This window comes from Podarcis muralis, chromosome 2, assembly GCF_964188315.1.
Source record: "Podarcis muralis chromosome 2, rPodMur119.hap1.1, whole genome shotgun sequence".
Lineage (NCBI taxonomy): Eukaryota > Metazoa > Chordata > Lepidosauria > Squamata > Lacertidae > Podarcis > Podarcis muralis.
This window is the reverse complement of record NC_135656.1, coordinates 69,597,207-69,623,103: the sequence shown is the minus strand read 5'-3', so window position 1 is coordinate 69,623,103 and position 25,897 is coordinate 69,597,207. Positions and strand designations below refer to the sequence as shown.

The window sequence follows — 25,897 nt, the reverse complement described above, 5'->3', positions numbered from 1 at the left end:
CCCTCATAACAGAGATAGTAGGAGGAATTCAACATAGTGATAAGGAGATCATTCCATCAGTGCAAGCAGTTCTGCTTTTCTGGTAGAACAATCTCCCCTCCACCCCCTGTTATGGGGGTTCTTCTGACCCCCCCCCAAGCCAATTTGGGGGTGCATGCTGGGAAGAGAACCAGCCTTTGCTCAGGCTTCCACTAGTAGGACGTGTTTGTTGAACCTGACCCAACAAATGGCTGAAAGAGGTGCTTAAAATGTATGGAGGTTCTGCTTCCTAGTCAAGACAATTCATGGTGACATTTCCTCCCCCCGCCTGCACCCATTCCTGTTCTTCCAGGCTGCAGCATATAGCAAATGCAGTATGTCAGTCAATCTAGTTGCTAAACAGCTGCCTCTTGCTCTTGAGTTGAATATCAGTCAAATGAAGAATGCAATTTCTGCTGTTCAAGACCTATTTAATTTGCCAGGATGCTGTTGCTTTTTGGAGACATTTGCCCTCTGATTGTGTGCAACTTGTACACCAAGGTGGCTGGAAAATTTGGTGCTCGTTAAGCTGTGCTGCGTGTCTATACAAAAGCCATTGGCTTCTGAGGGACCAGCCTCTGGAATTAAGCAGTCACCATTTTATGAAGCCTCATCAACCTAGAAAATAACGCATACGATGTTAAGTCAGGTGGACCTGTCAAGATGTCCTACACTTTGAGACCACCAACTCTGGCCAAGAGGGAGTTCCAGATGTCTTTATAAAGCAGCCTGACCCTTAGGAGGCACCATATGGGCCCATTTTCTGACTTCCTGCCTTTTCCTCTCCCATTGCCATTGGGTCTGCACCATCCATTGCTGTGCTAGGCCACCAGTGAGCAACGGGAGCAGCCTGTGATGGCCTCGGGGCAGGAGGTCTGACAACAATATTAATGAAGCAATATTGCTCTAAAGACCAGAGAGTGTGTCCTTTACTCTTAGAGGTGCCAGTTCTCATGAACGCAAACATTGCCATGTCACACAGGGATTGCTGAGAGCAGCGAGGTGTGCTGCCACTCCAAGACAAGGCCTTCATAAAGCATGTCTGTCTGTCTTTCCAGGGCTGAGCGGGCAACAGCTGTGCTGCTGGCAGATCCCTGTTTCCAGCTCCGTTCTATTCAGTACTTGTTGGGGAACACGGAGCCTCTAGTCCTGGGGATGGCATCAGCTTCTGCTGACAAGAAACATTTCTCCCTGCAGAGCTGTAAGTATCTCCCCTGATTTTCTGTGCTTAACATACGCCATAAGTTGCTTGTTCCTGCATGGCTCCTTGTTGCCTGCCACTTTGCCATTTGGGTAACTCCTAGGTGCCTTTTGTAGAAAGGGTGATCACTGAGATCTCCGCTACAGAGCCTGTAAACAGCTGTCTTGTGTCTCCTCCCTCCTTGCCTGTCCCTGCTTTTCACAGATGCTTTGTGTATTTGAGGCCACCAAATATATTTGCCCTGTGGCAACAACATGGGAATAACTCCGTTTTCCTCTTGCTGTGCCTCTGCTCTCCAACAGCAACAGCAACAACTGTTCCATCCTGTTTCCACAGGCATATGGTTTCCTACTCTGAGAATAGGATGCTGAACTAGATTAGCCCACTGGCCTGATCCATCAGGGCCCTTCTTACGTTTCCTAAGAAGGATCAGCTAAGAATTCAGGCAAAAGAATAGGTTTTAAAAGGGGGGGGAAAGGTGTATATACATATATGTAAGTTCATTAGCCTCTCTTCTAAGAAATATTCAAGGCTGCTTTTCCATAAAGCCACATGGAAAAATAAAGCCACACTTTAAAATGCATCTGCTGTAAAATAACAACACAATAAAACAAGATAGGACACAACACAACACAATAAAACAAGATAAGTCACAAATTGGGTGGTGAGCTGACTGTAGCTCCGTGCAGAGAGCAGGTGCAGGGGGGTTTAGCAGAGCAATGTGGACTTGTGGGATGCCCAGTGGTAGGGCCCAGGATTTGCATGCAGGGAGGTCCTGGGTTCAGCCTTCTTACATTTCCAGGTAAAAGGATCAGGTAAAAAGGGATGTGAAAGAGTTTTGCCCAAGACCCCCTAGAGCTGCTGCCAGTTAGAATAGTAAACTATACGAGGCTGGATTGACTCAAGGGCCTGCCTCAATAGAAGGCAGATTCCTGCATCAGCAATGCCAGCAACAGAGGCAGCTTATTCTTCAGCTGCTCAGGCCTCCTGTCCTGTGGCACAGCAGAGAAGCACATGGCACTGCTTATGGTTCCCCGGAGGGACCAGTCGTGGCTGTGTAGAGTACCCACACTGTGCATCCGCCCCACTGTGTGTGTGTGTGTGTTTTCAGAGAAGAAGTAGTTTGCATCTTTTCTTATTTTATTTTCACTTAACATTGCCCCACAGCCCATTTTAAGGATCCAATCCTATTCGCTGAGTAGGATAGCAGCAAAAAAAATTCTATAGCGAAAAAATACGTACTGTTATGTATGCATTTGCATACCAAACTGCCACATGCCATCTCTTAAAAGAAATGTGTGTCCAGCTGGAGAGAGAGAGAGAGAACCAAGCTCCTGTCCTTGGCTCTGCCCATGCCCTTGAAGTTTGCTGAGATAGAGGAAAGCAATTGGAGCGCTGAGATGGAGGAAACCGTGATCCCTAAGGAATAGTGCAGGCTTTATTTACACAACCTCTAGAAACTGTTAGTTCCATGGAGATCTTGAGCTGATGACGAAATAAGGCATTATGTGATTGGGGTAGTGGTGCAGAGCTGCTGAAGTGATTGAGAACTGTGGAAGATTACTGCAGCAGGCAGCAAAGCTTTCTCTTTCTTTTAACCTCCGCTGAATTGTGGCCATTATGATTTATCTCACTCTCTCTATGAAAGGCTGGCTGAAGGCCTCCTTGCATCAGGCTTGCGCGGGGGGGGGGGGGGGGGGAGGCATTTCCAGTTTTTGTTCTCCAGCTGCGAATGCATGCAAACCAGGGCCAGCCCTACCATTAGGCAGAGTGAGACAGATACTGTGGGATAGGAAACAACAGCAAAGTGCTAAAGGGCAGAGCTGTTGTGTACAGGGCCTGCTCAAGATAATTTGCTGCCTGAGGCAAATGACTAGATGATGGCCTCTCCCCTCCCTCACCATTCCATGCACAGAAGTTGACTGGACTGCAAGCTGCATCAGCACTTGTGATGGGATAGCATATTTCAGCACCTGAAGGCAGCAAGCTAACTTAGGAAGGTGCAAGACAGGCCACACGGCACACGCAGCTCTGTCCTCCCAAGGTGGGGAGCTGCCAAAAGGACACTGGAGGACTGGCCAGGGGATGTTGCTTATGCAGCATCTGCTGCCTAAGGTGGCTGTTGCACTCTGCCTAATAATAGGACTGGCCCTGTGTGATTGCCGTGCAATCTGCCCTACACCCACTGTGCTAGGCTGCTGTCCTTGGGTGCAGTGGAGGACCCCATGGTTACTGTTGAACTAAGATTCAGTTGCCAGTCTGGTTGGATTTTATACATGGCATGGGAAGGAGGGTGCCATCTTGTCCTTCAGACCTCAGGCAACAAAACGTCTTGGTCCAGCCTTGATAAAAAGCATACACTTCCAGGTTTTTACAGAACTAAGGCATCTTAGAGAGGCCATTTAGCCAATATGATAAACCAGATCTTAGCTCAAGTATGACCTCTGGTTTCTTCCCTTGTGAATGTCTGCTGAGCCCAGGAAAGCTACATCCAAGAGAAATGGAACGGGGTAATGACAATTACTCTACCATGTCCAAATATGCTCACTGTTGAGTGCTTGGGAAAAATTTGAAGCAGTACTATGGAAGGTTGATGATGATCCTCTGCTGTAAAACAAAAAAGGAAAGTAATATTAGAAAGTGCTCTGGGTTTACTGTTAACTGGGAATCCTAAAGCTCAGGGGATGCCTCACATGGAACAAGGCTGTGCCTTGGGGTGGTTGCTGCTGTATTCGAGTCTGCAGGGAATATAACCACTGTCCTTTCCTTCCCGCTAATGTCATTATTAAGTGGGACTTCCCTGCCTGCCAACTGCAGGTTCCCTTTTCCTGCTGATAGTGTGAAAACGTGTGCTAGAGGGAAGGCAGTAGCCTGCAGAGGACACCACAGGCAGATTCTCTTTTGTTTTCCGCAATGCACTGTGCATTATATCTTAAAGAGGCACTGTTAATTGTTTCCCAGAATGGAGCATGCTGAGTCCCTGCCCCTCCCAGTAGCATTACCTACTGTTGCACCCTCTTGCCTCGCTCTGAATTCCCTTAACCTACAGCAAAGTGCTTGTGTTCCCATCCTATTTCTGGGCTGCGGAGGGACTGTTCCCGCCCCACCCATCAGAGAGTGTCTGTCTAAAAGCCCGATTCCAAAAATGCATGTACTTGTGTATCTGCCAGCAGCACCACCTATGCTGATACTGAGCTGGCCCAGCGGCTGATATTCTCTGCCATAGGCAGTCTTTGCAAATATTAGATCCGCTTGTGAAGGTTGCTTCATAGACTCGGGTGTATGGGCATGGCCAAAGTTGCCCTGTGCCTTCTCTGCCAACCATTTTTTCCTGCTCTACCCAGTAAGGAAAACTATGCTAGTTCTCGCAGGCGCTTTGCTGTGTCAAATCCCAGAGGCCTAAGGAAACCAAAGGGGCAGAGGGAGAGGTCAGAGGCAGTAATACTTCTGAATACCAGTTGCTGGAAACTGCAGGAGGGGGAGGTGCTCTTGTGTTCAATCCTGTTTGTGGGTTTCTCACATCTGGTAGTTCACCGTGGGTGGACTACATGGGCCATCGGCCTGATCCGGCAGAGCTCTTCTTATGAAGGCTCCCCCAGAACAAACACGTGCTTATCAGAAATGTGAGGGGTGGAGAGAGAGGTGGAGGGTGTGTGTGTGTGTATGCAGGAGCATGCATGCATCAGAAGATCTTTCTCACATATTATAGTCAGAGCCCTTAATGGCACTGACAATAATGTTGCTTAACCTTTGTAGGATCACTCCCATGTTCCCCCTCATGAGTTGCTCAGATAGGAAGCTTTGATTGCCTTGTGACAACTGAAGAGTTTTCACCCCTTTCATGGATACCTTGCCACTCCGGATGCAATATTTAACATCCATTTCCTTGGCATCGTCTTGAGGACTTGGTCATCTTTGATCGCATGGTCTATGGGGCTCTCAAAGCTTGCATATTTTAAAACATAGACCAGTCTTTCTCTTCAGCACTCTAAATCTCTGGGTTGTCTAATTGTAGCAAGAGTTGTGGCCCAGGGAAGCTATCCCTGCATGCTGCTTTCCATGCATGCTGTCATCTGGTGGCTTTTGAGAACTCTACCCTTGTTCCTGCCCCATAGATCACTACTGCGCAAAGCCGTTTTCCTCTGTCCTGTGATAACACTGAGAACAAGGTGCCTCACCTCTTTGCACCTCACTTGGTTAACAGATCAGCTCATGCTGGGCTCTGCCACCATGTGGCCAAAGACCTCCACCACAGCTTCATTTTAATCCCTCCCAACCAGTCATTGGTGGGATGGGGCTGAAGAAAGAAATCCGGGGCAAGCTCCCCCACACACCCCGCTCTGCTGCCACTTGTCCTTCCTTTATCATTAATCTCTCTTTTTCTCTGCAGACACTGATTACATCAGCCAGGAAGAGCTGGCCAAGGTGGAGCAAATGCTGGGCCACCTCAGCGAAGAGTCCAAGCAGGCTGCAGCCTCCACCTTGGTAAGCTTCCACCTAATGAACTGAATGTGTGTGGCCACTTGCCCAAGGCACCCTCCATAGCACCACCCCTTGCAGGACCTCAGCCGAGGCAAAAGATCAAGGTCTGGCCCTTGCTGCATTGCCTGAGGTAAGCGAAGGCGCAGCATTCACAAGGTCCTGCAGATACAAGGGTCATTACTGACCTTGCTTGGCAACATTGGGTGTCTCTGTTTCTTGGGTACCTGGTTTGGCTTGGACATGTTAAAACCATATAGGGTAAGTGTCCACGTTCCATGGCAAAGGTTGATGCTGACCTCTAATGTTGTAGGGCAGCAATAGCCAATGTGGTGCCCTCCAGCTGCTCCTGGACTCCAGCTCTCATCATTGCTGACCATTGGGAGTCCAACAATATATTGGCATCACCCTCATAACCACCCCTCCTTTAGGGCTAGTTCTTAGCCAGCTGTAAGGACAGTGTGTTTTCCTGTGGGAGCAGGATCTGAGAACGGGCACAGGTAGATGCGTAGCATACATATGCACAGGTGCTAATGCACACTTACTAAGCTAATAATATCCTTAACTTCATTAAGCAGGGGTGGCTTTCTTTTTTTGGGCTGAGAGTCACATTCATCCTTGGCCCCTCCTCTGAGGTTTACATGCCAGTTGTGGGGGTGCCCACCCTAACCACTTTCATGCACACATACATAACACACTCAAGAGGCACATAGCGCCCCCCCCTTCCCAGCTGATCCATGCTGATCAGCCGAGGAAATTGGGTTATTATCCTCCCCCATCAAATGATCAGCCTGATAACTAGGAAGGGGGAACATCGAAGGCTCTGAAGCCCACCTACCTCCTACCGAGTGTACTTCACTGTTTTCCCCCTTTTTCTGGCACTGCCAAAATTGGTGGTGGGGAGTCAGACAAAAACTGACTGAGGGGTCAGATCAGGCCCCTAAACCAGGGTTTAGCCAGCCCAGCAGTAGTAGAACATAGAATGAATATGAGAGTCAAAATTCCTGTGCTATGTGCTCACTTGACAAGGTCGCTGAGTACAGCACTTACTTATGACCACTGAAATATGCTTGTTCTGTGTTCTTCACCATTTGTAATCTGCAAACACCCAGCAGCCAAACAGATATCCCAGTGGGAAGGAGTTCCACTGTCTTCAGGGAAGTGAGGCCTGAGAGCTCCATTCTCCCTCCCCTACCCCCTACCCAACCCAAATCTTTGCCCAAACAATTCCAATTTCTTTTGAAATTCTGAACCTTGGAAGCAGAATAAGCTGTTCAAGATGAATTTGCGAAATTGAAGACACAGAACTGGGTTTCTTTGTTGAAAAAAAAATGGACTGGATGGGCATGGAGGGAGGAGGAGCTTAAGCAGCACAGAAGCTACCCAGATGGACTCCGGCTGCTGAAGCAGCCCCCGCGTGTGTTGCTCTGTCTGGGTGACCTCCAGAGAGAAGCTGTGATCCAGGAAGCAACCTGATCTCTGCCAGGGGTAGGATCTGAATTATTAATGTGGCTGCTCATCTTCCAGCTGCAGTTTGGAGCTGCATAAAGGCTGCTGCAGGAGGACAGGGTGTGGGTGGGGTGGGGTGGGAGAGACAGCTGATGGGATGGGAACACACTGTCCCTGGGTTCAGTAGGAACTCATGCTCTTAGCCTAGGCCAACCCCGGGGCAGGAAGCAAACCTTCATTAAGAACCTCAAGCTAAGCTGAACTCTCTGCATTCTTTGCACAGGGAGACGAGTGCAGAGAAGTTGACTAGCCCCGTATATTCTTTACTACTGCTTCCGCTGCTGAGATTATTAGCTCTCCCAAAATTATATTGAAAGATAGCAGGATATGTATAGGTGCACTTAACGGTGGTCTTTACAGGCAGCGCTCATGGTCCGTGCTCCAAGGGGAAAATTCATAAGAGATAATTTATATTGTTATCTTTTCAAAACTTTTTAAAAATCTCACTTTCTCCCCCTAGTGGCAGCAGTCTGCTCACTGGGATTCCCTCACCTCTTGGACAGACAAGGCCCTCCCTTCCATTATGACATCATCCGGGAGAAGGAGTCCCCATAATACCCAAAGGAGTGCTATCCCTACGGTCATCAGCATTTTTATAGAACTCCCCAGGGAAAGACGTTACATTTAAAAGAAGAGGAAATAAAATTAATAGCTTACTTTTTAAAAACACCCTTCCCCTGATTACAGAGCATAGTTAGCAAGGAAACGTGGACTTCACTCCACAGGCCAGGGCTTCACATCCCAGTGGCAGTGGGAGAGAGGTTCATCCGCTCATGTTCCTATAACATTTTGCACCAAGAGCGAGACAGACCTATCACACTCCCCTCTAGACATCCAGGGCCTAATCAGGCCATGAAGAGGAGCAATCAAAGGTGGACACTGCCCTGTGAAGAACAGGACACAGGAGGCTAGAATTCCTGTTTTCTCCTCTTTTCTTGGCCATGGAGGTAGAGGTAGCCCTCCAGTTCATGTAGCCCTTCTGAGAGAGTAGAGCCCTCATAGCTGATAGTGGAATCTTCCTGGAACCATTTCCCCTCCTACCTCACTGGCAACACTCTTAGAGAGTTGCTGCATGGAGCAAAGCAACACAAGTGGTTCTGATCTAACATTTGGAGCATGTGTCTTAAGTAAGCCCTGGCATGAAATGTACAAAGCCAACCAGCCATTTCAGTTTCAGCGTCTAGCGCAGAACCTTTATGTTATTAACTGTTAATGAGCTGCTGTTCTTCTGCCATGTGACGCCTTGCATCACACCATGATGTGGGCTGGGTGTTGGCAACTGCCAATAAACTGAGTGGATGTGTTGCTTCTTTTGCAGCCCACCAGTGAGGAGGACCTGTGCCCCATCTGCTACGCGCATCCCATATCTGCCGTATTCAAGCCATGCTCCCACAAGTCCTGCAAGTGAGTAATCCCTTGGGGGATGTGGGCTTTTCTCTACTTTTGCTTCCTGGTTGGATGGAAGGGATCCTAGAAGGTGCCCCAGACCATAGCTTGAGATTTAATTAACGGATTTTGCCATTTGAATTCTCTGAAGCTTCCTAGCTGAAATCTCCTTTTCACTTGTTGCCCTAATGGAAAGACACAGCAGCATGATGCTTCTGAATAGCTACTTAGGCCAGCTCTCCCATACGCAAGGCTGTGATTGCACTGCGCATGCAGATTCAACTGATTTGTGTTTTTTTAAAGCTAGCATTTTAACCTTTTGGGCTGCAAAGTTTGGTTGATAAAGTGTGCCATTTGTAAATAAATCTTAGAAGCCATGAGGAAGGCTGATCAGGATTCAAACTGGCTGGGGGCAGGGGAAGACTTCAGTGTCTCCCATTCCTCTAAGTCATTACCATGACTTAGCACATGCCCCCAAAACAAATTTGTGTAATTTGTTTTATAGAGAAGCTGTAGAATTTGATTTTAAGAGGAAAGAGGGCATTATCTTGCATGCACAGGACACTTGCACTCATTTATGCCTAGCAAGGGACTTTTAGGTACTTTGTTGGGCCAAAGCTCGGCCTCTAGCTGTGAACAAATGTCCAAGGCCTCCTGCTCTTGTCTTTCTAGAGCCTGCATCAACCAGCACCTGATGAACAACAAGGACTGCTTCTTCTGCAAAGCCACCATCACGGGTGTGGATGATTACATGAAGCCAGCCACCTCCTAGTGCCTGGACCCTGCAGGGCAGGGCCGCATGCCCAGGCAGCTTCTCCACAAGATGGACTCTCCTTGCTTCGAGAGCACCTCTGTCAAAGGCGGCTGCTGTTCAGCACAGCTGAGCTCAGTTGTGTGTTTTTTTAATTTATAACACTTCTTGCAGGCCAGGCACTGCCATATGCATCCCCTCGGCCACATCATATCCTTCAACCCCCCTGAATTTAGGTACACTTCCTGTTGCTGTCATTGACTCCAAGCCAGCAGGCACTGGGCTTTTCCCATGGGGCATGTACAAGGGGGCTGAACATGCTCAGGTTTTCTACCTCAGCCTGAATCTGTAGCTCCTTTTCTGCATTTGCCCCAGGAAGCCTGTCTCGTACTGTAGCTGGGACACATCCCCTTTGGTGTGGTGCTTTTCTCGATGGGGTAAAAGCTGATCTCACAGGCAACATCGCTCCTGTGAGCCCAGCTGGCCACTAGCCAAGTGTGTTTTTTGCTGCAGCGCTTAGCAGCTGTTTTGACAAGTGTGTGTGTTGCTCAGAGTTGGTTGAGATATTTACGTGGGCATATCGTGCAGCAGCCTGCCCAGCTGTGCCACCTGATATGCCTTGGTGACGGAGGGAGATATTGACAAGCCATTCTCCCACCTGCAATCAGATGCGCTGGTAAGTGAAAGATTGTACCATCTGTCCACTTAAACATTAGACTCTGCTCTTTGTGCATATAGCTCCTTTCCTTTGCAGGTAGGGACTGCTAACTACGCATAGCAAAGACACAAGGCCCAGTTTTTGGTCTGGGGAGCTTAGTGAATGCAACAGCAGGCACACTATGCCATGACTAACAGAAGTGCAGAGATGAAGCCCACAACAACCAGAGGAATGAGTCTGAATAGACTCCCAAGCTTCTCCAAGAAAAGAAAAACAGATATAGCGGGGGCCAGAGTTTGTCCCATGCATTGTATTCTGGTTGGGAGAAGTACGAGCTAGGTTGATCTTTATGGGCTACTGCAGGGGTGAACCTGATTGCACTGCTCTCTTCCACCAGCAGAAGGTGCCCATGGCACCAGCCCTTCACTGTGTGACCAGGCTGCCTGTACTATCCAGGAGCAGACAAGGATGGTTGCTGTTTTTTAATTTACTAACTGTGTGTGACTTGTAACCAGAAGTGTCGGGGAGGGCAGCAAGCATTGTGCTTGAAGCAAGGAATTTTAACTTATGTGCATCTATGATTGTCTCTCTCCCCCACCACCCTCCAAAGTGGAAGGGGTGTTAACTTCCATACAATGGAATATTATTAAATTATTATTCCTTAAGGCGGTGAGTTATGTGTATTCTTCTCTCCATTTTATGGAGCACTGTCCTAAAGGCTGGCACAGCAGCAGTACAAGATGGGATTGGCTGCAAGGAAGGCAGCGGTAAAAGTGAGCTGCCATACAAAACTGCCATTGTTGTTCCCCAAGCGGAGTTAAAGAAAACATATGACACACCACAGCTCCCATTCTTCATGACAATATAATTTCATTCCCCGTCCCCATTAATTGACAGAGCCCTGTCCAGAGTTCTTGAATAGTAATAGTTAGTGATTATTGGCCATATGGAGGGAAGAGAGAGGGATCAGTCTCTGTAAGGCAGTAGAGTTCCAAAGAAGAGGACTGTATTCTGTCTTCCCTTTGTGCAACATGAGCAGCACATGTTATCCTGAAATAAAAGCACAGCATGCTGTTCTTTCTCCTCACCGGGCCTGCCTGGGACTGTTCTCTTGCAGCAGCTGAACTCCTACTGCAGAACCACACAAGCAAGCACATTAGGGTTACTTTCCAGTAGTAGCTCAACGGCCTGTTGCACTGGAGCTGGCCCAGGTCATCGTGCCTTATGCTAAGCAGTGATTCTGAGGAGCACTCCAGCCAGCTTACAAACCTCCTTATCCTACTACACTCCTAGGATTCCAGCAGAAGGTTAGTATTTTCTCAGCATAAAAGTCAACAAGGAGCCCCCGCTCCCAAGGCACAGGGTGGGGATTCCCCTTGTAAGAGGGTAAGACAGGGAGGGCCCTCTCAGCAGGTCCAATACTCAAGGCCCAGGACTGCTACATGATGATGCGTGGCTCCGGTACAGACTCCGCAATGGATTTGTGAGGCAGCACGTTGGCACCATTGAGGTAGAGTTCATCATTCACTATGACATCCTCTCCCAGCACTGACACATTCTCCATCCGTACCTGAGGAAGGGTGTGACATACAGTTAGACAACTCTATGCTGAGCTGGGGGGAAGTAGTATGTTACAAGATAGACTTAGGCTAAGGCAGTTATTTTCCTCCATGGTACAGTCCTATGGCTACTCAGGAGTCTGTTTCTAACAAGTTCTGCCCTTGCTTTTCTGGCTCTGGGCTGCTAATTAAAAGCAGGAGCAGCCAGAATGAGATGCCATGAGAATTATACCTGTAGAGTTTCCCTAAATCTTACTCAAATTGCCACTAAATCTGGTACCAATTCAACTCATAGGGAAAGGACAGCTTGATACCTAGCACAAAGCAGCACTGAAAGATATTAAATTGGGACTTTATAGGGCATGTTTCCCTGTTATAAATGCAGCTCTCATAATAATAAGGGTAGTGAGTATGAACACACAACCACTGCAAAGCTACAAGTCCATCATGAGTGAGAAAACAAACATGCAGACATGTGAAGAAACTACATCACAGTAGCATTTGTGTGGACTGTGCACTCCAGCTCACTCATCAGTAAAAGAACTAGTTAGTCTTGCTAAGATGCAGCTCTGACCAACAGTGCAATTCTTAAGTCCCAGACACACTGGCTGGGAGAGGTTATGGTATGACCTGATCTCCCCACCCCTGTGGCTCAGGTGGCCTTAAGCTGGCGACTTCACCTGGCTGAAGTAAAGCTCTCCTGGCACAAGCTATCCCAGTGTGCAGGGCAAAAGGGGGGTATGTTAAGGCCAGGAAAGAGGCACATTGGGGCCACCGAGAGGAATAAACAAAATTATCCTGCATTCCAGCTCTCTCCATTTATGATCCTGCCCAGAGAGGTAACCTTTCCCCATAGAAGAGCAGAAAATGTTTACATTCCCTCAGCCTACAGCAGTTGGGCTGCAGCTTCACTTTCCCCAGTGTGTATCTGCCTGATGAGGATTGCTCTGTCACATAACTTACCCACTGGCCTACAGAGGAGCTCCAGCCAACAATGCAGGACTCCAGCCACGAATGAGACCGGATCCGCGACCCCTTCAGCACAGTGCAACGTTTGATTCGAACCCCGTCCTCTATCACCACGCCTGCCCCAATGGTGACATTGGGACCAATACTGCAGTTTGATCCAATCTTGGCAGTTGGGTCCTGAAGTGGAGGGGGGAAATTGTGCATGAAAGTAAATTGGTGTTTCTTGAGCAGCTTCCACAGCTCTGGTCTGGGAAGTAGCTTCCTCCTCCTCAGAGGAAACTAGATGGAAGAGAACAACATTCCTTCACAGCTCTAGTCCACAAGATGGTAGATGTAATATCAAGAGCTGCTGTTGCCTTGCTCAATATACTACCAGTTTTAGATCAGCCTTTAATGAAGTGCTGCCCACCCTCGCTCCAAAGAAATACAAGAATAGAATTACCACTAATACATTCCCCATGAAACCCGGTCCTGAGTGCAGCCTCTCGGGATGTTTCAGCCGTAGATATTGCAGATACATGCACATGCCGGTCAGAAAGTCTTTGGGCTGCCCAATGTCCATCCAGAACCCTGTGGTGACAAAGCTGCATTAATAAGACACCTGTCTCCATTGATGGACCTTATACCAGCCTTCCTCCCCAAAGGCAGCATATAGCAAGATGTGCAGTGAAACCGCATTACGTTATTTCATTCAAACATTGCCCTACAGGGCACTTGCATGTTATGTGGTATCTTCCACATCTTGATCTTATTTTTACTTCTCAGCTCCAGTCCCAGGTCTTCACTGACTTAACATCTAATTGTCTAATATGCCCTCTCCTCAAATCACTGCCTACATCTGTGAGAGCCCCTTAGGATCAAAGTACCATTCCAAATCCTTCCATGTGCCCTTACCCTGCAGTTCCATGGCATAGAGTTGTCCTTGTTCTGCCATCACTGGGAATATCTCCTTCTCAATCGAGGTAGGCCGCAGCTAAGGGAAGGCAAGAGTACTACCAGTTGGCCATTTATGTTGTAAAGACTAGAGATGTACTGTTCCCATGGACATCATCATCCTTGATCTCACTGGCATGAAAGGATGAGATGCCCAACTAAAACCACAACCCCAAACACCCCAGCCAGTCTGCCCTGTGCAAGATCCCTGTTCCACCCTTCCGGCCTCATACCTCGATCCGCTGTAGCACGCTTGGGTTTAAGATGTACATGCCAGCGTTGATCTTGTTGGAAACAAAAACTTGGGGTTTCTCCACAAAGCGGTGTATGCGCCCTGTATCTGACTCACATACCACGACGCCATATTTGGAGGGCTCCTCCACTTTGGTCACCTGCAAGGCAAAGTTGGCATCACACCCAGCCATGGTACTTGGAGGGCACAGAAAGAGCTCTATTGAAGTGCCATGCCTAGTTTACTATCCTGATCTCTTATTTTAAAAAGAACCCCATGAGCAAAATAAAGGATAGGACACGGAAGACCTTTACTCCAACCATTTCTGTTTTTGTATTAGAGAAAGATATGGGTGTGCAGTTCATCCCTAAAATAAGAACTAATTAATAAGCGTGCTCCTGTGCATGTGAACAAGGGGAGGCATTTATAACACCCACAGGAGGGGCTTGATTTTTTTTTTAAGTGGGTTGCAGAGGATTGGACTAGATGTCCCTTGGGATCCTTTCCAATTCTAAAATCCGATGATTCTTCTTCGTTCTTTGTTCCTGCAACTACAGTTTTTGCCAAGTATTAAGGGTTTGTGGAAGGGATGGAGCTCTTTCTGCCTATGTCTCCAGCTGGCCTGCTAAACTTAGCTTTCTGGCAGCTCCGCAACCAACAGAAACTAGGTTGTCCAAGGATCCATGGGCAATTCCAAGCAAAAGAGCAAGGGGTCTACCCTTTGGCTTTCCAAAGATGTTGACAGACTACAATTATCATCATCCCTGACTATTGGCTCATGCTGATGGGAGCTGGAATCCAGCAACCTCTGGAGGGCCACTCCTGCAATGGAGCATTACAAGCATGGAGTGGGTGCCCCTCAGGTACTTACCACAATGGTGCCCTCTTTTCCATGATGCCTGTGGAACTGCACCATGTCTTTGAAGGGGAAATCGCAGATCACATCACTGTTGAGCACAAAAAAAGGCTCAGCATTCTCGGTCAACAGCTCCCGCGCTAGTGCCAGGGGTCCAGCTGTGGAGGAAACCAGAGCCCTCAATATTCACCTATTCATGTGCCCTTCAACAACAACAGCCAGCATGCACTGCTCAACCCACCTTAGAAAGTTCCATCCTATATAGCTCCTGATCAGAATAAGTAGTACCCAATCCTCCTCCTGCATATAGCTAGGACACTCCAGGTTGCCACAAGTTTTGATTCTGATCCCACATTTACTCCCCCTATAACCTCACTTCTCCACAAGAGAGTGGCTGCTTCAGTTACCTGTGCCCAGTGGTTCCTTCTCATGCGACAGGGAAATGTGAATGCCCAGCTAGGAAACAAAAGTAGAATTTGGAAAACAGAATTAGAAGATGAGCACCACCAACGGAATATGTGTGCCAGTGACCTGGTTATATACCCTTCCCTTAGTCATCAGATTTTCATAAATCCTCTCTAATAGAACTAGATAACCATATCAATATTATTCAATGATGAATTTATGGTGACCTACAGATTGCAGGCTCCCTGGCTTTGTGGGGGTACTTGTTCTAATGAAGCATAAATTAAGATGAAATAACTAAACTTTATTTTCCCTCTTAGAAAGTCATGTAACACACCGTCCACATTTGAAAGCAAGTTCATCAAGTCCAACAGAATTTTAGCTAAGTTAGGTACACTAAGGGTCAGAGGGGTCGCTGCATTCACAATTACAAAGAGGAGGTTAGAATCAGTGGCTTGGATCCTCAGATAAGTTAACTTGAGGAAGTTCACAGAATAAAAGTTTCCTGTTCCCTCTTTCCCCTGAAAACCTCCCTAGAACAATGTTTGTAAAATGTGGGATGGGGCATGGAGGATGGCTGATAACTGCCCTAAATTTGGCTTGAATCCTAAGGTAACTTCAGAAAGTTCATGGAAGGAAGGTTTCCTAACTTCGACTCCTCCCAAAGTTGCCTGCACTTTGTCCCACAATTGGGGACCCCATTCCTTCAGAGAAGCTATTGGAGAAGCACAGGTGGCTGTGGGTGTAGATAGGAAATGGGAAATCTTCCTTCCATGAACTTTCTAAAGCTGTCTTGTCTTAGGATTCAAGCCAATAGGCACATGGCACCCTTGAAGCCCCAAAATAAAAAGAATGCAGTCAGTGGGTAGAATTCAGTGTTACACTAATTTGATCATTTTGTCAGCACAAGCATATACGCTTTGCAAACAGCATGATCTCCCATCTCCTCCTCCCCCCGTGCTCTTCAGTGGGTTCTCCCAACCTGCGAGAGCGTATTTGGGGAAGGCATGGGGGCACACAGGGCAAAGGGGGGAAGAAGCCCCGTTGTACTTCCACTAGCAAATCAGTTGAATCTGGTCCCAGTGTAACAATGGAGAGGGTGCTAAGCCTTTTATGCTGGAATGTCTGAAATAAGATGTGCATTAAAAGTATAGGTTGTATTTGGTGCAGCACAAAGAATACATTCCGTCAGCAGGAAAAAATCTGTACTATCTGCTTGTACAATGCCCCCCCCCAGACACTCTCTAAATATGTTCTGAAACCCTCTGGAACAGATTTGAGGACAGCACAGTGCATGGTGGGCAGGGGGGTCCAATGCATTAGTACTAATCCTTGAGCTAGTGCATCTATTTTGAATACCACCCTGTCTTCAAATAGTTATAGACAATAGGTTCCATCTATTTGAAAATAATAGGTTTCTGGCCAAAGTAATCTGCCAGTGAATCATATCAAATCACAAAAAGAGAGTGCTGTTGTTAAGAGTGTACCACTAGCTAGATCTTTACTGAAGGAAAGTTTTCTTGCTTCTAACCAACACTTGTGTAGCTGGTATTGCCAATGAAACTGAATCCATAAACCTTCAGTTACAGGAAGTTACAAAAAGTGGTATGGCACGGTGCCAAGAAAAAGTCACACCCTGCTTTTTACAGTGTAGGAAGTGAGCGACATTTATGGATATACTTGCACAACATGCGCTTATTTTGGTTTAGTTGGCTTCAGTTAAAATTATAATATATTGTAATCTAATTAAAGCTCATGCACTGCACTATAATTAATTTGAGTTTCACATAGAGGCCCTAGCATATACAGACTATCTAACTCAGCAAAGTCCAAAGCGAACCCCTTTCCTTGCAGTTCCAAAACTCCCCAAAAATAAAGTGAACTATCAAATACCCACCTCATGAACACTGAAAGATAATCACTAGAGTTAGTGATTCACAAGGCTATGCTCTGTGAAAGCAGCATGAGTTTAGGTAATGCTATTGAGCCACTAGCTTTCATAGAACCTCAGCCACATTAAGACAAAATGCTATAGCAAATGAAGAGTTCCAATCAACTCCTGCACATCTACAGGACCCCCAACCATCAGGTTCAGGAAAGCAGCCTAAGAACTATCAACTCAAAACTTACCCTTTGCTCTTGTTCTTTCATCTCCTTTTCCAGCAGTTCTGACATATAACTGACAGCAAGGATCACATGGTTCACACCTGCCTGTCAGAGAAGAGGAATAGTAACTCCAAGACACTCGAACTACGCATGCAACTGAGGTGATCAGGTGTCCAGACCCTGGGAGGCAATATCCATCCAACCGGACCAGAGATCATAATTATTTAGAAGATGTAAGGGATGGTTATGCAAGATTGGAACAGAGAGAAACATTTCTAATCCTTTCCCCATCAACTCACTGAGCAAAAGGAAGCTAAATCAGCAAAAGGGCAGCAGTTAGAATTCACACATTCCACTCCTAAATCTGGAAGAAGACCACCTATCACTTAGGTATTAGTCTGTGATCCATTTGTATGAGCCACTTTCCCTGGCTATAGCACAAGTTATCCAAAATGTACATCCATCCCTATTTATCTGTATGGTAAAGCAAAGTAATTTATCTTCAGCTAGCACAGAGATGGAGAGATGCCTAGAAATGCACAGGAAACGTGGCAGAGGGCACAGCACAAGAAGCCATCCCAGATATGTGCAGGAAACTTTCCCATGGAATAACTCAACAGCAAAAGCTTCACCTATTGAATTCCAGTCTGCCATGCAGCTCTTAAAAGGCACAGCGCCCTTTTCAGGAAAAAGAGGCCCCTGAATCTCTCTTCTCCCCCGCCCCCCGCCCCTCTAAGCGGACGGCAGCCTCACCTTCACCCACCCACCCAAACACAGAAAGCTGGTGCTCAATCCTACCTTGACCAGAGCCTCCACCTGGTGCAGCAGGATAGGCTTGTTGCAAAATTCCACCAGGGGCTTCGGGATGCTGAGGGTCAGGGGCCGCAGCCGCGTGCCATAGCCCCCCACCAAGATCAGCGCCTTCATCCTTGCCTGAAAGAGGGCGGAGGAAAGGGCGAAGCGTCAGACCCCTCGCCGCCCCCAAGGCCTCACCGGCCCCGCTGCCTGCCAGGTCCCCCTCGATGGTCTCCCAACCTCCCCGCGTCGACCCCCAGCCAAGCAGGACTTGCCGGCGGCCCCTCGAGCTCAGAGCCCGGCCGCCGCCGCCTCTGGAGCCCTCGGTGGTCTTCAGGAGGCCCGTAGTCGTAGCCCACGTCACCCCTCCGCACTCGGCCCCGCGTAACTCACCTGACCCGGCCCGGAGGTGCCACTCCGCCTACAGCCGACAGAACCAGCCACCACGACATCTCCGTCAAACTCCCTTCCGAATCGGTCGACCAATCAGTGCGCCGGACGTGTCCAAGCATCCTAAACATCCAATGGCGGCCGAGAGCGGCGATGCTTGTCGGCCAATCAGAACGCTAGCTACCGCGTTGCCGCAGCAACGCGGACAGGTTAGAAATGCGACCGCCTTGCGTCATTGCCAAGGCGCCGCAGCAGACACGTCTCTAGGAAGGCGGCTTCAAGTTAAAGCCCCGCCCCTCTTCTCCGTTAGCCACCGCCTTAAGGCGGGCGGGGCGCGGTGTCGTCACGCGCGCGCGACGCCAAGCGAGCCCTAGCAACAAACGCTTCAGCCTCTTCGTTCTCCGTAGTAGTGGCAACGTTCGTGACGTGTGGCGCTGCCATGTTTGTAGTGGCTTTGCGCTTGCTAAGCGGGTGAGGGGAAGCCGTAGCGGGGGGAACTGCTTCGCTCTTCTCTGTCGGCTCCTCTATCCGCTTTAAAGCAGGAGGTTGACAGGAGGAAGAGGGAGGAGGCGCGAGAGCGAGCAGGGAGCGGCTGAAGGCGAGTCCCAGGGATGCGCTGGGTGGGCAAAGGAAGGGCCTGGACCTGGGCGCGTCCCCGCCGCCCTCCGCGGGTGACGACGGGTCCGTTACTCTCGGGGAGGCGGCTTAGCGTTGCTTGTCTTGGGCTTAACCGGGAGTGGGGCGAGTGCGTCCGTGTTTCTCTTCTTAGGGGACGCTCCGGTTTTGCTAAGTAAAAAACCGAGCTGCATCGTTGACAGTAAGGAAGCCTGTGTGGAGGGGGCCATCATTATATTATTGCTACGTTTTTATAGCTAAAATGTTTGGTTTACTAAAAAAAAAAAAAAATAGTATGTAAAACTTTGAAGGAGCTTGATCCCATATGTCTTTAATCAGAAGTGTGCCCCTCACCCCCGAATGTGATGTGGCTTACTTCCAAGTAAGCATACATAGGATTGTACCTTCTTGGTTTTATTGGACCATGGCCTTTTACAGCAGCCAGCATCAGATAGGTGAAACAAAGCTATCATGCTACTGGGTGATCCGCAGAACTTGCTTTGTTGGTGGAATATGATCCCCCAAATATACATGTTATAGTCATTAGTAGTCTGCATTTGTATTGGAATTCTGAATGGATGTTTTGTTGCTGATGTGTGTGCTGCCCTGGGCTTTACTATTCAATTTATTTACTACTACTACTACAACAACTAATATTATTATTATTAATAATAATAATAATAAACAGGGGGCAGGTTCCCGAGTTTCAGTGTAGGGAGGTGGAGCTTGTAATATTTATGTGCTGCTTAATGGAGTCCACTGCTCTCTTCCAGCATGGGGACCATGGCTCATGAGCCTGTTCCCTGCATTTTAAAGAGCCCAGTCTCACTGCAAGTGGGAGACATGAGGACTGAGCAAGGCCGTCCTGGTGTTCTGGTGATTGATGTTGTGCTTCCACACTCACAGACCATTGATGTAAGTATGGGAGGAAACCAAGTGTATGGTGCTTGGAATTGTCAGATGTTATGTTTGAAGTCTCTCATTTTAGCTGTAAAGCTGATACAGAAACTACGATGGTGAACCAGGAAATACCTGCTTCAAAATTCACCTTTGTTAACTCACTTGGTTACCCTAGGCATGCTTCTCTACTTTGCTCCAAGCTGTAATTTAGATATTCAAGCAATGACCTGCTCCAAGGGTTGCAGTAATGTTTCTGAACAAGAAAAGGAGGAATCCATGACAGTCCTCCCCTCATATTGCTATCCTCAGTTGCAGGAAATAGTATTCAAGAACTATTACACAGCCTTTCTGACTCTACGGGTGCAGCGTCGAAACCCTGCAGATGGTGGGAACGAAAGTCCTCCCAAGTGGGTTACTTGTCTGCAGAATTACTGCTTGATGCCCAACCCTCACACAGAAGAAGGCTCTCAGGATTACTTCTCTCTCTCCAGACATCAGGTAAGTACAGTCATACCTTGGGTTACAGACGCTTCAGGTTGTGTGTTTTGGGTTGTGCACCACGCCAAACCTGGAAGTACCGGAACGGGTTACTTCCAGGTTTCGGCACATGCGCAGAAGCGCCAAATCGCGGCCCACACGTGCGCAGATGCAGCACTGTGGGTTGTGAACGTGCCTCCCACACAGATCACGTTCGCAACCTGAGAGTCCACTGTATTTCTGTTGGTATTGCACATAAATCATAGAATTGGAAGGGATGCAAGGGTCATCTAGTCCAACCCCCTGCAATGTAGGAATCTCCGTTATGAGATGATTCAATTATTCTGCTAATTCATATTGTTTCCTGTCTGAAATGGCAACCTGTGCTCCACACAACATTCCTGGTTTATTTTGTTGCACCATCACACTTTAGCCACCACTGAGTAAATCTTGAATAGAGCTGGGATAGGGAACTTGTGGCTTGCATATGTTATTGGACTCCAACTCCCTTCAACACCAGCCAGCATGGCCAATGGTCAGAGATTGTGGGAGCAGTAGTCTTGCAATATCTGGTGGACCACAAGTTCCCCACCCCTTCTTTAGTGTGCCAGATGATAGTTGGGGGAATGGTATGGACTGTGTGTTTTTTGTAATAGAATTTCTAAAAAATTATAAAAGTCTGCATGCTCTTACTGCTCATAGGGTACCTTTCAGCTCTGCCTATTACAGGCACCATTTTGGCTAGTCTTATTAAAATGCTTCAGCTACATTGAGTGTTTTGTATTGGAGAAATGCAGAACCAAGGTAATGCATGGTAACTTTCAGGAAAACAAATTATTAATGATAGGGATCCCAGCCAAACGTCATTTTTAATAGTGCGAGTTACAGCCTAGCCCACCAAAACTTCAAGAGTACTTAGTGAAGGTTTAGGTACATTGAGGGGAAAGGATTGACAGTTGTAATGGTTTTGCAGTCCCAAAGTAATAGGCAAAATGAATGTCTGTTTTTATTATTTTTCTATAGGTTTTTTTTAGTATGCAAAGGACATAACAGGTCTAACTTTTTCTATACTTGCAACAAGGTAGATCCTTACAGTTTTGATTTTAACAATCTGAGACACAGAAATGCTGGTATGCCTGAATCCACCCAGGAAAACTATAGCTGAGCTGAGATTTAACTAGATCTACAAGGTCCAATGCTCAGAACTGAACCACTACTATATGTACCAGACATGATAATACCCCAACTTGGCCTTAATTCCTGGCCCTACTGATACTGTATTCTAGCTAGTTTGGAATGATTCCCTATTGTTTGTATCAAGGGAGAAGTTATTAGAAGCTCTTACAATGTTACAGCAAATCATTGTTTACTTTGTTTTGAAGGGATATTGGGCCTTGGCGCAGGTTCAGTGATGCCTTGTCTCCCTTACTTTGCCAGATGCTCTGTGATGTGGACCGAGTGGCTGCCATGCGTCTCATCCTGCGTCAACCATCTCCAGTATGGCTGCATTTTACCATTGAGGAGCTGCAGCTTTTCCCTGGGGGTCAGAAGGTACATACTCAACTCATCCCCAAAGCACCTGTTCTTTCTATAACCATTGTTCTATGGTTGTAATGGCTTGCTCAGCATTGAATGAAGCCTTCTTCAGAACACAGTCTAGGGTCTGATAACTGGCTGAACTCAGGCTCTCTGTGCTTTATTCCCCCCAAAAATGCTAGGTCACACATCTGAACTGGAGAAGATGCTGCACCTAGATCTCTTTGATTCTGAGCTACCAGCTTCTGTCCTCCTTCTAGCCTTCAGCTTCTGTGGAGCCAAGTCTCCTGTTCTCTTCTGCTGCTTGGCCTGAGTTTTATCGGAGTTTCCTGTGTAATTCAACTACTGTTCACTGAGCTTGTTCTTCTTCACTCTCTTAGTTTAAGATCTCTGCTACCCATGGAGCAAGTTTATTAATGGCTCCCCCTGCCAATTCATTCTAATTTCCATGCTATGAATTTCACATCCTCACCAATGAAACTACCAGAGCCCCTCATGTACATAATCCATGTTATTAACTCTGCAGTTGCCAGGTTCAATTCTAAAGCTGATTTTAGAGTAAGCTTTCACCTGTGAAATCCAGATGGGGGAAAAACATTATCCTGGACACTGTACCTCTACAGTGAGAACTGCCCCCCCCCCCGGTAAATAATGCTCCTATGAGAGCTTAAGGTAAATAGATTGTAATAGTTCATAAGAGTGAATTCTGCACTTTCCTGTGGGCAGTAGAGACAAGTATTTATGTCTTTAGGCAGCCTGCTCTGAGAGAGTAAATTGGTGAAGGTAAAAAGGATAATGTGTGTAAGTGCAACATTCCAGTTGGTAGAGAATCAGCAGTGTTTTGCTCTGGGGCTGTTTTTATCTTCCAGAGTCCACAAAAAGGCTTCCCAGCTTGGCTTTCTCACCCATCTCCTCAGGAGCGGCCAACAAATCTGCGTGATGTAAGTATTGTTGGTGACACTGGGGGTTTCTGATTTGCTGACAGCCTCCTGGCAGGGAATGGCTCTGGGGAGATGTGATGTTTTATCAACAAAAGCAGTGGAGAAACTGCTTATATGAATATATAACTATCCTTCACTTTCAGGGACTCCCTGATGCTGACAAAGTGTCTTCTGAACTGCAGCAAATGTGGGTTTTGACTGAGATGCTCCAAGCCAACCAGCCAGCAGCACGAATTGGCCGTTTTGATGTTAGTTTCATATTACTTTTGCTTCTTGTTTGGGGAGTGTGTCCTTCACTGCAGTCCAGTTAGAACTCACACCCCTATCTTGAAGACTTACTTCAAGTTTACGCTCAGCCTTTGCAGCCCACAGAGCATACACATTAACCTTAGAAGAGCCCTGCTGGATCAGGCCAAAGGCCCACTTTGGTTTCCCTGTTTCCAGCAGCGAATCAGGAAAGCTGCAATGAAAGAATTTGGCAGTCAGTATGAAATTTCTGTTTATCGTGTATCCTTCTTCCTCTAAGGAACTTAAGGATGGTTTGCATGAAGTGTTTGTATTTTAACCTGGGGCAATTTGGGCTACAGCATAGTGACTCCCCCAAGGTTACCCTGTAGGATGAGTGGAAATTTGAATTCAGCTCCCCCTAAGCTCAAGTCCAGCATTCTGTCCACTGGAGGGAATAGAGGCTGTGTGGGAGAAACATACATCCCATAACATTCCCAATGTGTTGACTCTTTGCTAAAAACAATTCCCTGTACCTTTCTTGTTTCAGGTGAATGGCTCCTATGACCTTAACCTCCTTTCCTACACTTGAGTTTTTCCAGGACTCAAAGCTGACTAAGTTCCTAAGAGCTGGACTCACTGAGCTGCACCCCCACAGTGTTGGATTGGCTTGAGGCAGGAAGAAATGATGGACAAAGTGTGTTGCCTTCATGTTCCAGTCCTTCCCTTTTCCACTTCATGGAGGTGGCCTTTATGGGAACTCTCCAGCTCTACTCTGTTCTTCCTGCCAGGTCTTATGTGGAGATTGTTCTCCATTTTGCACTGGACCCTGGAAGGCTGTGTTCCCTTGAACTTGAAGGTGCCTTATTTGGGCTCTTCATCTCCTGGTCTGTTTCTTGGAAGCCCTGCTGTTTGGTGCATGTTTCTTTTGGGGGCAAAATCAAGCAATCTTTCAAGAATGTGGTACTATGATGGGGGCGGGGCAGGGTGGAGAGAAGAATCCTTCATTTTGGCAAGAGAAATGACTTGAAATGTCTTGAAGCTGACAAGACTGAAGGTTTTACATTCTCAAATTCATGTGTTGGCGTTCCAGAGAGAATGAGAACTCCCTCGTTGCTTCCTCTGCTATGGCTACCTCATTTGCAACCTACACTATGTAATTGTGTAGGGTTTTTAATAAGTGGGTGGCAATAAGAAATGCTTCCTGAAAAGTTAACCCCCACCTCTTTTTTCCTGGAGGGATGCAAGTAGTTTAGTTGTGAATTGTACAGAGCTAGCCCTCAACAACCTGTCACTAGCCTTGGCTACAATATTGTAAGGGCCACATTAGAGAAATAGTTTACCCTAGTGAAATGGCATTGCCAGACTGTGCTGTGTTGGTTTTTAGCTGAGTCCTGGAGCACCTTGTCATTTTTTACAGCCACTGCTATAGATATTTCAAGTAGCGAAAATAGCATCCTGGTGGAAAGCCTGAAAAGCCATGTCCTTGAGAGCTCCCTTATTTAAGCTGAGTTGCAACCTGAATTACCAGCTGTCACCTTTGTATTCTTAAATATTACCATATTAATCTTTCCAACTCATTAGGTAACCCTTGCATGCTTGTAGATGCTCATTTCCAGTCCATTAATTACTATGCTCAAGAATGAGTGTTGAAAGCTGAGGTGAAAAAATGATTATGGTAAAAGTCTGGATTCAGATCCCTGCTCTGTCAAGGAGCTACTAGACTGCCTTTGAACGATCACTTTCCCTCAATAGTACATCTTAAACTGCCTTTCAAAGGGCTGCTATGATGGTTACAATGAGAATATTCAAACACGTCCCCATACTGACAGGCAGAGATATTTTTTGAACAGAACAGCGCTACGTTGCTTCTTAGCAAGGGTATCTTCTTGTGGTATGGGGCACTTCTTGCAGTAATGTCCACGATATGTAATAGTCTGGTGGACCAAGCTGCAGAACAAAATGAATTAGTGCAGTGGGATGTGTAGCTGATTTTTTTTTTTTTTTTTTAATGCTGGACTTTAGATCTCGGGAACAACCTCTTTTCCATAGCTGTGTAACTTCCTTTCTGTTATTTATTATAAATTATGTATGCTACTTTATTTATAGTTGGAAAGAGCCACAGTGATCTTCTAACCCATTGCAAGTATAATAAACTTTTGCTGAATACAGTGAAAGACCTTTGCAAATGATGTCCGGAAGCTGCCTTATTGGTACCTCTAGCTCAGTATTGTCTGAGCACCAATGTCTCTTCAGGGTTTCAGACAAGGATCTTTCTTATCCTAACTTGGAGATGCCCAACTTGGGAGCTTCTGCTTGTAAATAATGTCCTTTGCTACTGAGCTGCAACCCTTACCCATTGCATTAAATCAGGGTTAATGTATTTGAAGTATTTTTCAATGGATGATTATCCAGGCCAGATGCATCACAAATAAAAGATTGTTGTGTTGTATTGATTGTATGTGCTTGGTGCATTGTACTCGTCAAACCTCTGTTAAGTTTATTTATGAACCTGTAATAGCATCTAAAATTAGTAGTACATGGGCCAATGCTCTTTTTCCCATGCTAGATGCCGAGCAACCAAAAGGGGGAGTGGCAAGTGGAAAGGAGAATAGAAGCAAAGGCCACTGTCTAATTCTGAATTGAATATGACAGCTGGATATTGATAATTTTTTTAAAAAAAGAAAAGCCAATTGCTTCCAAAACCTGCCCTGTTTTAGCAAACATCCCAGATAACCTGCAAAATAAGGGAGGGAAATACCAACACACCTTCTGGTGTTCCAGGCTACTTTGATCCTATGTAGTCTGTTTTTTATTCAATCCAACTGATTCATGCATGCTTGCTTAATTGGAAAGAAGAAATGCCCTTCCTGATTTAGTAACCATTTTCAGTGCTATCTTTGCTTTCTATATTCCCTTGTCTTTAAAGTAAAAGTACGGTAAGTATTCTGAAAAA

General features: G+C 46.8%; 3 protein-coding genes across 9 annotated transcripts in view; 2 read left to right on the top strand and 1 right to left on the bottom strand.

The window, feature by feature from the left end:
- The window catches only part of RNF123 (ring finger protein 123), an 89,309-nt gene extending 78,642 nt beyond the window's left edge, over nt 1–10,667 (top strand). For all 5 annotated transcript variants that reach the window (XM_077924714.1, XM_077924711.1, XM_077924712.1 and 2 more), the window contains 4 exons: nt 1,077–1,219; nt 5,610–5,704; nt 8,526–8,611; nt 9,266–10,667. In XM_077924714.1, the coding sequence (XP_077780840.1) occupies nt 1,077–1,219; nt 5,610–5,704; nt 8,526–8,611; nt 9,266–9,365 (424 nt within the window). In that variant the 3' untranslated portion in view covers nt 9,366–10,667. The remainder of the gene's footprint in view (nt 1–1,076; nt 1,220–5,609; nt 5,705–8,525; nt 8,612–9,265) is intronic.
- Nucleotides 10,668–10,847: 180 nt separating this feature from the next.
- Nucleotides 10,848–18,407, bottom strand: GMPPB (GDP-mannose pyrophosphorylase B). Of its 2 annotated transcripts, none has more exons than XM_028718591.2 (10): nt 18,251–18,407; nt 17,861–17,995; nt 17,087–17,167; nt 14,959–15,007; nt 14,567–14,709; nt 13,697–13,855; nt 13,425–13,503; nt 12,973–13,100; nt 12,525–12,707; nt 10,848–11,572 (listed from the first exon to the last, which is right to left on the bottom strand). In XM_028718591.2, the coding sequence occupies exons 2-10, from the start codon at nt 17,987–17,989 to the stop codon at nt 11,441–11,443; spliced, it is 1,083 nt and encodes a 360-aa protein (XP_028574424.1). In that variant the 5' UTR covers nt 17,990–17,995; nt 18,251–18,407; the 3' UTR covers nt 10,848–11,440. The 2 variants fall into 2 exon arrangements, with proteins under 2 accessions (XP_028574424.1, XP_077780843.1); XM_077924717.1 differs by lacking the exon at nt 18,251–18,407 and adding an exon at nt 18,133–18,156.
- Nucleotides 18,408–18,624: 217 nt separating this feature from the next.
- On the top strand, nt 18,625–25,393 carry NICN1 (nicolin 1, tubulin polyglutamylase complex subunit). Of its 2 annotated transcripts, none has more exons than XM_028718586.2 (7): nt 18,625–18,845; nt 19,636–19,777; nt 20,072–20,260; nt 21,677–21,790; nt 22,645–22,716; nt 22,860–22,964; nt 23,492–25,393. In XM_028718586.2, exons 2-7 carry the CDS (start codon nt 19,637–19,639, stop codon nt 23,531–23,533), a joined length of 663 nt encoding a protein of 220 aa, XP_028574419.1. In that variant the 5' UTR covers nt 18,625–18,845; nt 19,636; the 3' UTR covers nt 23,534–25,393. The 2 variants fall into 2 exon arrangements, with proteins under 2 accessions (XP_028574419.1, XP_028574420.1); XM_028718587.2 differs by lacking the exon at nt 18,625–18,845 and adding an exon at nt 18,907–18,928.
- The last annotated feature ends 504 nt before the right edge of the window (nt 25,394–25,897 follow it).